General features: G+C 41.5%; 1 protein-coding gene across 26 annotated transcripts in view; it reads left to right on the forward strand.

The window, feature by feature from the left end:
* The window catches only part of ptprk (protein tyrosine phosphatase receptor type K), a 182926-nt gene that overhangs the window by 69762 nt on the left and 100122 nt on the right, over positions 1 to 13042 (forward strand). For all 26 annotated transcript variants that reach the window (XR_013800614.1, XR_013800615.1, XM_079639051.1 and 23 more), the window contains 2 exons: positions 7530 to 7611; positions 12623 to 12738. Coding sequence is in view for 24 of the 26 variants with exons in the window: in XM_079639051.1 (XP_079495177.1) it covers positions 7530 to 7611; positions 12623 to 12738 (198 nt within the window). In the remaining 2 variants the exon portion in view is untranslated. The remainder of the gene's footprint in view (positions 1 to 7529; positions 7612 to 12622; positions 12739 to 13042) is intronic.

Here is a 13042-nt window from a genome sequence, read left to right on the forward strand (position 1 = left end):
CAGGGCTTCAGATGTAATCAATGTTTCATAATTTAATGCTCTGAAGAGTCATTTATGTGTTCAATAGAAACATGATGGATGATTGTGTGTGTAATGGATGTTTAGACATGATGCAGCCCAAACACACACCCTCAAAATCACCGCTCAGAGTTTTATCGCTACTCAAAATGTAAACACTGTCAAAAATGCAGTATTTATGTAGAATGCAGTGTGTGTGTATGCAGCAAGTGCTTTGCTTAGACTTTTTTTAGTGTGTGTGTGTGTGTGTGTGTTTTAAGGTTTTTAGTGATGTTTGCAGATAGTGATGTGTGTGTGTGTGTGTGTGTGCGTTACAAGGGTTGGAGTAATTTTTGCAGATAGTGATGTGTGTGTTTGTGTGTGTGTGTGTGTGTGTGTGTGTGTGTGTGTGTGTGTGTGTGTGCGTGTGTGTGTATGTTTTAAAGGGGTCATGGACTGCATTATTTTATTATTTTATGTTTCCTGAGGTGCATTTATAATGTTAGTATGATTTTTACATCACAGATTGTCATAATTTAGAAATCTGATTTGAACGCTCTGTTTTAAGTAACGTGTCTGTGTGAGACTTCAGTGTAAACACCCAGTGCTGTGATTGGCTGCTGTGAGACTTCAGTGTAAACGCCCAGTGCTATGATTGGCTGCTGTGACACTTCAGTGTAAACGCCCAGTGCTGTGATTGGCTGCTGTGAGACTTCAGTGTAAACGCCTACTGCTGTGATTGGCTGCTGTGAGACTTCAGTGTAAACGCCCACTGCTGTGATTGGCTGCTGTGACACTTCAGTGTAAACGCCCAGTGCTGTGATTGGGCTGCTGTGAGACTTCAGTGTAAACGCCTACTGCTGTGATTGGCTGCTGTGAGACTTCAGTGTAAACGCCCAGTGCTGTGATTGGGCTGCTGTGAGACTTCAGTGTAAACGCCTACTGCTGTGATTGGCTGCTGTGAGACTTCAGTGTAAACGCCCACTGCTGTGATTGGCTGCTGTGAGACTTCAGTGTAAACGCCCAGTGCTATGATTGGCTGCTGTGAGACTTCAGTGTAAACGCCCACTGCTGTGATTGGCTGCTGTGAGACTTCAGTGTAAACGCCTACTGCTGTGATTGGCTGCTGTGAGACTTCAGTGTAAACGCCCACTGCTGTGATTGGCTGCTGTGATTGGCTGCTGTGAGACTTCACTGTAAACGCCCACTGCTGTGATTGGCTTCTCTGATTGGCTGCTGTGAGACTTTAGTGTAAACGCCCACTGCTGTGATTGGCTGCAGTGAAACTTCAGTGTAAACACCCACTGCTGTGATTGGCTGTGAGACTTCAGTGTAAACACCCACTGCTGTGATTGGCTGCTCTGAGACTTCAGTGTAAATACCAACTGCTGTGATTGGCTTCTCTAATTGGCTGCTGTGAGACTTCAGTGTAAACGCCCACTGCTGTGATTGGGCTGCTGTGAGACTTCAGTGTAAACACCCACTGCTGTGATTGGCTGTTAGACTTCAGTGTAAACGCCCACTGCTGTGATTGGCTGCTGTGAAACTTCAGTGTAAACACCCACTGCTGTGATTGGCTGTGAGACTTCAGTGTAAACGCCCACTGCTGTGATTGGCTGCTGTGAGACTTCAGTGTAAACGCCCACTGCTGTGATTGGCTGCAGTGAAACTTCAGTGTAAACACCCACTGCTGTGATTGGCTGTGAGACTTCAGTGTAAATGCCCACTGCTGTGATTGGCTGCTCTGAGACTTCAGTGTAAATGCCCACTGCTGTGATTGGCTTCTCTAATTGGCTGCTGTGAGACTTCAGTGTAAACGCCCACTGCTGTGATTGGGCTGCTGTGAGACTTCAGTGTAAACACCCACTGCTGTGATTGGCGTTTAGACTTCAGTGTAAACGCCCACTGCTGTGATTGGCTGCTGTGAGACTTCAGTGTAAACACCCACTGCTGTGATTGGCTGTGAGACTTCAGTGTAAACGCCCACTGCTGTGATTGGCTGCTGTGAGACTTCAGTGTAAACGCCCACTGCTGTGATTGGCTGCTGTGAGACTTCAGTGTAAACACCCACTGCTGTGATTGGCTGTGAGACTTCAGTGTAAACGCCCACTGCTGTGATTGGCTGCTGTGAGACTTCAGTGTAAACACCAACTGCTGTGATTGGCTGACACCTTTGCATATGACATAGCTAGAATTTCATTTGGAACTCTCTCGAAAACTTTTAGCACGCTTTTACAATTACAGCTCTCAAGGTTAACTAATTGAGTAAAGTGTTGATTTATGTGATTTAAGTGTTGAAGTGTTGATCTATAGACCTTCTGTAGCCCCGCCCCTTTTCAGCGCTGCACTCGTTGTCTTTTGTCTTCCGGTCTGTATTTTCACTGGGATCTTGTGTATTTATGAATGAACGGCTCGTTTTAAAATCTTCCCGGTCTACTAACATTTGTTACGACATCTGCTTTAAACATTACAATGCTTGTGATGACTTTCGTTAACTCTACAATAAGTAAATCCACTTCACCAGCTAATTACTCTTCGACAGCGATGCTATAGAGATACACAGAGCGACCGCAAAACCGGAAGTTCAAAGACAATATTCTAAAGATGGCTCCGTCCTCGTTTCTCTGGCGCATAAGGTGTATAGCATTATATTTATATCATGGCATAAAATGTTGCAGTGATAAGCATTGTAGCCGATCACAGACATGTTGAGGTCATGAATGCAGCGATCGTCTCGTCATTGCAACTCGATTTCTGCACAGTTAGTTCACATATCGCGTCTAAAACCACGTGCGCCGCTGTCTCCTCCTTTCCAAAGCACTTGCGCTCCCGTGGCGTATGTTGTCGCTATGCAACCATGAACTGCGCTTTCCACAACGACGAGGAAGTTTCAGTAATGGATTTATTTTAAATATCAGATTATTTTCATCCTACTAAGAAAACTTGAATCATTACATATCAGAAATCACTGGTCACAGATCAGGCATTATAATTAACAATTATTTACAGGTTGTGGCATTACTGTCGAGTAATACAAGTAAGCCTGTGCCAAAGTTGTGACTGACTGACCAAAGAATCCACAGTGAAATTTACCTTATACAAATAAATAATGCTCACCTGAGATATTCACATTGTTGAAAAAAAAACACACACATTCCTATGAGGATCTTTTGGAAGCCAATGTTATTTGTGGTCTATCCTGTATAGCTGTCCTCTCAACACATCAGTGGGCGGGGCCAAAGTTACGACGATGAGTAGGCGTTGGTCTTCTTCTGCAAAGGCGGTCTTTCACTTCTCTATTACGTCATTCCAGGACGAGTCCTTCGCTGGGCTTGGTGACAATAAAGGCTGTTTTTGGAATAACAAGGAAGTTTTCAGTTCTGAAACTTACAGGTCTTACAGGATATTCTTAAAGTATAATGACCTCTTGCATGTAAAAAGTTCATGTTCTCAGTTCATGACACCTTTAAGGGTTGGAGTGATGTCTCCAGATAGCGTGTGTGTGTGTGTGTGTGTGTGTGTGTGTGTGTGTGTGTGTGTGTGTGTGTGTGTGTGTGTGTGTGTGTTTTAAAGGGGTAGTTGTTTCAAACCTGTATGAATTTCTTTGTTCTGCTGAACACAAAGGAAGATATTTTGAAAAATGTCAGTAACCAAACAGTTAACTGGTTCCATTGACTTCCATAGTATTTTTTTTTCCTACTATGGAAGTCAATGGGACCAGTTAACTGTTTGGTTACTGACATTCTTCAAAATATCTTCCTTTGTGTTCAGCAGAACAAAGAAATTCATACAGGTTTGAAACAACTTGAGGGTGAGTATATGATGACAGAATTTTCATTTTAAAGTGAACTATCCCTTTAAGGGTTGGAGTGATATCTGGAGATAGTGATCTCTCTGTGTGTGCGTGCGTGCGTGCGTGCGTGCGTGCGTGCGTGCGTGTTTTAAGAGTTGGTGTGATGTGATGTCTGCAGATAGTGATGTGTGTGTGTGTGTGTGTGTGTGTGTATTCTTACAATGAGGTTCTGATTGACAACAAAGCTGCAGGCTTCCAGTTCCTCATCCAGACTGATCTGCCGTCAACTTGACAATAGGGCAAACACACACACACACACACACACACACACACACACACACACACACACACACACACACACACACACACACACACACACACACACACACACACACACACACACACACACACACACACACACACATACACACAGTAAAGGGGAATAGGTCTTTGTCAGATTAATGTCTAGACATGTTTTAAGGCCTCGTGTTTTCTGAGGACGAAGCACCAGGTGATGACATCATCTTTCAATAATACACTTAATTCAATCATACAATTTAGATTTGTTTTAGAGATAAAATCTTCACATTTGAAGAAAAGTCTAAATAAAACATCCTCATTAAAGCTGTTATATTTAGAACAGATTATTATATAGAACAGATTCCACATCAAAACTACAATTCAAACATAACACTCTTCATTTCCTCTCCTAATAGCTTCATTTATCTGTTTCTGCACGTCTGTCCTCATACAGTGAATCGTCATTATCACTTTAAGGTTATTTGACTAATCATTTTTGGCGATGATAGACGTTCACATGTTCTTGTTCCAAATGAATACACGCTCTCATGGGCAGGTCTGATCTGAATGTGTTTCCCACCTGTGTTTGTTAATGCGCGAGTGCATCAGTCTGCATATGTGCAGGTTTCACACACACGCTTGTGTTATTGTGTGGAGTTGACGTGATGTCAAATTAGAGACTACATGGAATATTTGCACCTAAAGAGATCTAGTGAAGTCAACAAAAAAATAAAAAATATAAAAACAATATATATGTGTGTGTGTATGGTGACCAAATTGGTTTCAGTTTTGCCTTAGCATCCTCAACCAGCCTCATTATTCGGGGCTCTTTAAGTGGACTGGTCGTTCAGGAGGAGTTTTGAAACCGCTGACAGTGTTGAAGATGTCTAGCCGTGCGCATCTCTAGTTCACAGCTGCTTTTGTCCGGCTCTGATGGGATAATTGCTGGAGTGCAGGATGTCACCCAGTCTCCCTCGGTCCTGTTCTCTTCTTTCTCACCTCGTTTTTTATCCTCTGTTCTTTCCCTCTCTTCTCATTTCAGCAATTTTCACTCTTGCCAAAGCATTTTCCTCAGCTGAGACTCTGTTGAGTCTTTCAATCATCCTCTCCGATGACCGTTCACAAACACGGAAATGTCAGGGAATCTGGGAATAAAATGGAGATTTTCAAGCCTGGAAGAATCAGTAAAAACTTAAAAGTGATGGAAATTTCTGCACTGAATAGATCTTTTTCTCCTCCACTCACAATATGGCGCATCACATATTGCATTAGTTGGATATTGCCGATGTAGAGGAAAACAGGCATGATAATCTGTTGAAGGTCAACAATTATTGATTGTTTCAGTTGATTATTTATATTAGTCTATTAATGAATCTATTAATTCAAAATGGATGGATTGTTCATTCATTCATTCATTCATTCATTCATTCATACATTCATTCATTCATTCATTCATTCATTCATTCATTCATTCAATGTTTCGGTACTCAAAGGCTAAAAATGGCCAGATGTACTATCAACACAGCACTGGTCAGATAAAGCAGACAGATCCATCAAACGATAGCATATAGTGCATTCAAAATGTAGAAATCTACTCGACTTTACGACAAAAAATATGCATTCTTTCAATTCAGCCAAGAGGTCACGCAGTGGCAAATCAATCTTCTTCTGGTCACATGTCTTCACGTGACGTGAATTCGCAGAACAGAGTTCACCAAACATGAGCTTGCGTTTGCGTTCTGATGCATTCGCATTTGAATGGAACGGAAAGTGTGACGCCCCTAAACAATAGCTATGTTTCCATCCACCTATTATTATGTGCAGTTTGGTATATCGCATAAAAGGCAATGGATGGAAACGCCAAGATGCATATAAATTCTAAAACCCCCGAATGCACTTTAATTGAGGCAGATAATTGTTTTATCCGATAAGAAGACATGCACATAATTTATGATGGAAACACATTTACCGAATATATCCCTCAATGTGCAAGTCGCTCAGGCGACTTTGCCTCAGCAGAGGCTGTGATTGGATAACTGGTCTAACCAGCGGACCAATCGCATCGCAGCATCTCAGATGTTGGTTTGGTGGCTCTGAAACGCCGGAGTCAAAGTGTGTGATCAGAATGATTTGGTTTAATTACCTCCAGAAGCGTCTCACACGATTGTGTTCCCAAACACCAGCATCCCAACACAAGAGAACTTGACAGCGTTTATTGTCACGGTTTCTTCCCCGATTGCAGCAACTTCCATTTTTAGTACTGATATTTTCCTGATAGTTTCCCAGGAAGTGAACACATGGGATGGAAACGCTGCAAGTGAAGTGTGTTATGCCATATTCCAACTTTGAATTGAAACATTGGTGCAGGATTGTGACGATCAGCAGAATTACTGTACGAGCGAATCCCGTAGGATTAACTTAGGAGAGAGAGAGAGAGAGAGAGAGAGAGAGAGAGAGAGAGAGAGAGAGATAACGGCATTCAGCCAGAACACTTTTGAAGATTTACATCATAATCGGCTCATAAGCATTACTGACCAAGAGCGGCCCTGAGATTTGCTTTGGAAATGTCAGAGGCATTTTAAGAGAGATCAGTTTAAAGAGCTCGAAGAAAATGTCTATCAGTATTCCCTGGCTCAGACTGCAGATGGCCTCGCTCTAATTGAAACGGCTTCTCCACGTCCTGGCCTGATACGGACGGGTCACTTTCAGATCGCAGGCTTAGCGCTCCAGGCTCCATCGCTGCGATCTTGACGCCATGGCACGACATTAAAGGTTCATTGGGAAAGGTTGTACAAAAGCCAGACCTTCACGTCGAGCCAATTCTACTCCATTCAGTCGTGCTTCAGTTCAATAATGAAACCTAAGACTGACCTCGCCATTCACAGGCTTTTCTCTGACGCCTCTTCTGTCCTCCTGTGGCTGCTTGTTCAGGAAGATTTTACTCTCGGAAACGAGCAAATGTTTGGGAAAAGCTGTTTTGTCTTTGGAGATTAACAGAATGAGATTTGGCGCTTAGTTGTATATACACAGGGACTATCTCTGACAGCTGTATAGAGCTCAGGAGAACGAGTCCTGAGACACAGAGACACGGAGACTCGTATGTTTCAGGACGGGGAGAATAGAAGAGAGATAATGCTGTTGGATGCTGTAGATTAACAGCAGATTATCAACCCAGGAGTAGTTTTCTAACACACATGGGTCATTTCATTCCAGAGGTGTATAACAGGGCTAGATTACATTTGTTAAAAAGCAGCACACTTGAGCACTGAACGTGTACTTTTTTTAGTACACTTAAGTAGCCTTTTATTTCATTAATATTATTGTATTTGCAAGAACAGTTTTTTTATAGGGTTAGGTTTTGGTTTATTATTATATATTGGTTTATTGAGCTGTATGAAGTGAATGGCAGCTCATCTAAAAGACACTCTTCTCTATTCAGGTGATTTTCGAGGCGGAGGTGACGAACGGCAGGCGAGGATTCATTGCCATTGATGACATCCAGGTGCTCAGTTACCCGTGCGGTGAGTCAGCAGAAACAGCATGTGTGTGTGTAAGGTCTAGAGGTCTAGACTGGTAAGAACGTTCAAACCCTGCACCCCTATTATTTAAAGCTGCTGTAATTTCCTAAAAATCACACGCTTCAGGAAGTCAAACTATACTTGTCTTATAACTGACTCTTCTTATTACACTGGGACAGTATTTTAAAGACCCCATGAAATCAATATCCATGGTCATCCATATACAATACTGTTATACTAAAAGATGACTAGCTAATGCAAACGTTTAGCAGATATACACAGGCAAAATGAGCAATGTTTATGTTCTGGAAAAAAAAAATTAAATAAACAGTTTTTACTGTATTTGTGATCAAATAAACAATGAAAAATCTTCCCAATCCTAAACTTATGAATGGTAGTGAGATATAGAATATTTGTGTTGGGGCCAGTGATACAGACACAGATTTCATTTTGAGTCTCAATATGAAATAGTCTTTTGATACATTTTTAAAAGTCAAATATATTTTCAGGGAATGAGTGTTAATCACGTGGCCATCATGTCGGCAGTGGGAAGTGTGTTTATGGGCACATCAGCAGTAAAGAGCAGCGTGATCAATAAATGATCAGAGAGGACGCACACACGAACACAGAGATGGAGCTGGAGCAGTTCAGATCCTCTGAGCACTGAAGTTTGTCTGATATATAATTAGCCCTTATTGCACGCCAACGCCAAGTGCTGTTCTTAACATGCAGCGTTTAGGGGTCAAGTGACACACATCACCAGACACACACGCGCCTGCACTTCAGCACTCTAAATGTCAGCAATGTACATATCATTTTAAGTGATTAATATTTTGCCATCATCTCTCCAGGTTAGCGCTAGTCTTGCGCGTCTGTCAGGCGCATCCGCTGGGATCAGAGCTTAGCCATGATAATATTACAGGTATTCCCAATTAACGGCAAGTCCATGGGAGCACAGGGATTACTGCCACTCCAACATGGATTATATTCCCACTGAACGCTGCTAATAAAGCTTCCCGCTGATCACGAGTGACATCTTATTAAAACGATGCAGGATGAGAGGGAGATGAAGGAGGTTTGTTGCACGGAGGATGTTTGCGGCGCTAAAAGAGCATTTATTTTGAAGGCACTCTAGTGAATGTGATGCTTTCGGTTCCCAAAGCTGTTTCAGCTCATTTGGCACAGCTACAGTCCAGCCCAACACCTAGCAAAGATCCGCTGCTCGTACCAGATCAACACACACGCTAGATTTCCTCTCACCCTACGTCAGTTTCAGTACAGAAATAATGAAATACTCTGCATTCGGTAGTTACCTATGTCTATATAAATTGGTATGTTGAAAATGTATAGAAATAAATAAGCGTAGCCTTAGTTCTGGTCACGTTAGTCAAGCTTGCATCAGCTGACTCTCAGCTGATCCACATCTACCTATAGGAATATGACGCCTATCACTGTATACATATATAAGCTTCTTCAGTATTATCAGCAGCTATCGCGTTTCTCAGGAGCTAATTACCTTCCTCCATCCCCAGCTCCTTCTCTCATCCAGTCAGGATTTGCCATTCTGATTCCCCTTGAGTCTAGGGCTGGGGCGGTATGATTTTTTTCTTACCGTGGTTGAAAAGCAATACATTCCCGCTGTATAAACCGCTTTATCCCCCCTTTATATAGGTTAAATTATCTGAACGTGCTCCTCCCGAACTTTGTTAATAAACATCATTTGGTACTTGCCTCACAGACACGAGAAATAAATAGAAAGCTTGGAATGTCTACTTTTAAACAAAATTCAAAACAAGAAAGAAATAGACTACTCTCTGCTTATGTAATACGTATGAAATGTGCATTTTGTAGAGAAAACTTTACTCTGTCTTTTGTCCTACAATAAATCTTTAAAAAGCGTTCTTTCTTTTTGCAAAAAAATAAAGTGCAATAGGCATTAATTAGTAGGCTAAATAGCAGCATGTTGAAATGATGTGCCAAATTGCATTTTTTATTACAATGATGCAATTGTACATTAGCCTAGTCAGGTAAGGTCAGGTTTTCCGATGTGCGTTTTATTTAGGCTATTTTAGTCGCTGTGCGCCGATTGGAATTCTGGGGATACAACATATAGCCATGTCGCACATTGCATCGCACATACATTTTAAAACAATCAGCGGATGGCGGACGGGTGCGGTTTTGAAAATTGGTCAAAAAACGTTGGTGGGGATGGATGACGGACGGATGATGAGTTTTGTGATGTGGTCTGCAGATGAAATCCGGAACATTGCGCTTCCCAACTCGCGAAAGGTCGGATTAGCTCCATCTTTTGATGATAAGTTTTGTTTAGAAAACCTTGAATCCATGTAAGACACAATGTCATTAGACATAATCCATGTCATTAGAATCAATGAATCCATGTCATTAGACACAACATGCACACATGTGCAGGAAATGTTCAGAAGAAATTGAGTCAGAATAAATTCTCGAATTATGTTGTACTTTAAAATATTGAATCAACAATATCTGCAATACATTCATGTTGGTTCTGTTCTGTCTACCCTAAGGGGGGTTATTGCTGCTCTCCCTGCTCTATCCATGCTAGGCTGCATGGATGCGCAGGTAGTTCTTGCCCAGAACGGAACCATACCGCCAATCCAAACTATATGTCAATCATGTAATAGAAGGAAATCCAAGGCACTCTTCTTTGGAAATATATAAAAAGCCTTTATTAGAGTGGATGGATGGATGGGTGGATGGGTGGGTGGATGGATGGATGGATGGATGGGTGTATGGGTGGGTGGGTGGATGGATGGATGGGTGGGTGGGTGGGTGGATGGGTGGATGGATGGATGGATGGATGGATGGGCTGATGGGTGGATGGATGGATGGGTGGGTGGGTGTATGGGTGGATGGATGGTTGGGTGGGTGGATGGATGGATGGATGGGTGGATGGGTCGGTGGATGGATGGATGGATGGATGGATGGGTGGGTGGATGGATGGATGGATGGATGGATGGGTGGGTGGATGGATGGATGGATGGGTGGGTGGGTGTATGGGTGGATGGATGGATGGATGGGTGGATGGGTCGGTGGATGGATGGATGGATGGATGGATGGGTGGGTGGATGGATGGATGGATGGGTGGGTGGATGGATGGATGGATGGGTGGATGGATGGATGGACTATTGCATATAGATGAGCTCAAAGCTGCTGACATCTAAAGGACACAAAACTCACATTTTAAATAGTTTTTACACAGGCGTATGTAACAATGACTTCTATTATGATTGGACAATTTCTAAGCGTGTCAAATAATTTACAGAGCTCATAATGAAATGTAAATGTCATTTATTTTCTGTAAATTTTCTGGAGGGACTGGAGATGATATTTTGAGTTGCACACTCTTATTATAACACTGGAAAAAAAAGTTAAATTTTTTAATTACAATCAAGTTGAATGTTTAAGTAATTTCATTTTTAATTACATTAAACTGACTTAGAAAATTAGATGAATCTTATAAAACTTATAAAAAAGTTGAAAATTGAGTTAAAGTAATGTGAAAACATATGTTGTCATAACTTATTTATCATATAATTTTTTCATTGAAATAGCAAGACAAATTCTGTTTTCCATCATATGAACTCTTGTAATATTGTAGGTAGTCACGTTTAACAGAAGAGAAAGCCTAATAAAACACAAGCTGTAGGCCTAAGTCTGTGTTCTGCAGCTTGTCCTCTCCGTCTCGTTGTTCCTCTCGGTCTGCTTCTAACCACACACCTGCCAAATGGACACGAGACACTAAAGAGAGTGCGAATGAAAGTCTGACAGAGAGGACGAATCCACAGGTGGTTTCTCTTTCAGAGACACCTGATGCTGCTTTTGGTTCATGGATCGCAACTCATTATTGGAGAATTATCCGAAATCAAATGGGAAAAATGAGTCCTATCAGAACCGTTTCAGTCCTTTCCATCCTGTGGCAAACTATACCGTTACAGATGAATCCTGTAAATACTCAGATGATTGTCCTATCCAGAGTGACTTGCAGTACACATGATCTCAGGACAAGAGTCTTGATCGAGGACACAATAGTCAATATCCCTCAAACTAGGGATAGTCGATATATCAGTAGACACGATTAACTGGTATAAATTTGTCATCTGGTAGAGATTTTGGACTATCGTCTCTATCACCGTTACACTGACGTGATGTTGCTGTCCTGTTGATTCTTGTATGTGTTTTTAAGCCTTGCGGTTTAAAAACAAGTGATTTTAAACTGTTCAAGTGCAATAATCAGCAAAAGAGGACTCATATCGGTAGATGCGTGCGCTGCCTGATGCTGTTTTTGAGCGCACATACCTGAAACACGCGCACATAAAACCACTCCTCATACAGAAATACACGCGAATACACACACTTGTGTCATATACAATGCCCATCTTTGCGAGTATTCTCATAAACACAGTTGTTTATGTCTTAAAGGTGCAGTAAACGATTTCTGAGAAACGCTATTGATATTTGAAATCACCAAAATAAACACGCCCCTACTAAAAAGGATCACGCCCTTATCTTGATAGCTCCGCCCCTAAATTCACAAACACGCTGTGCAGACCAGGCCCCTCCCCCTCATGAATGGACACGCCCCTCAGAAATCGTTTACTGCACCAAATTAATGTAAATGGTTGAGAAGGAAAATGTTACGTTAGTTGGGCTAGTATTAGTTTTTTATGTGATTTGTGTTTTTATGTAAATGTTTAATCTTTATATCATAAAAACTTTATTTAAAGTAAAAATAACTATATTGTGATATATATATATCGCTATCGAGAAATACAATTATTCATATTGTGATATACGATTGTGGTCATATCGCCCACCCCTACCTCAAACCTTCAATCACCTTGCCGCATCACCCCAAAAATAGACCCATTAATTTGACCTGTAACCACCAGTGTGTTAAACGCTGTGTGTACATCTTTGCACTGGTTTAGTATTCTGGTATTTGAGAGTTGTAATGTCTTTTCCTTCATTGCAGATAAATCCCCTCACTTCCTGCGTCTGGGGGACGTGGAGGTGAATGCCGGACAGAACGCCACGTTCCAGTGCATCGCCACGGTCCGGGACGCGGTCAACAACAAGCTCTGGCTGCAGGTGGGAACTGAGAACACACACTCAGCTGAACTGAAGCAGACACGTCACTGTATCCTCAGTCTGACACATCAACACCAACTTCAGCATACTTTTAAAAGAGAGTACTTTTTACCAAAACAATGCACTTTAAAACAATATACTCAATTGCAAATTGAATGCGTAGTTTGTAATGAAACTAAATGAAAATGCATTATAGTTTACATTTATATTTAAATTAATTAATTTCAGAATTACTTCTATTGTCTTTGAAATATGGTACTGACATGCATTTGTGGTAAACTAAATACCATTTATATAATTTCAT

Source organism: Phoxinus phoxinus (assembly GCF_949152265.1).
Source record: "Phoxinus phoxinus genome assembly, chromosome: 16".
NCBI lineage: Eukaryota > Metazoa > Chordata > Actinopteri > Cypriniformes > Leuciscidae > Phoxinus > Phoxinus phoxinus.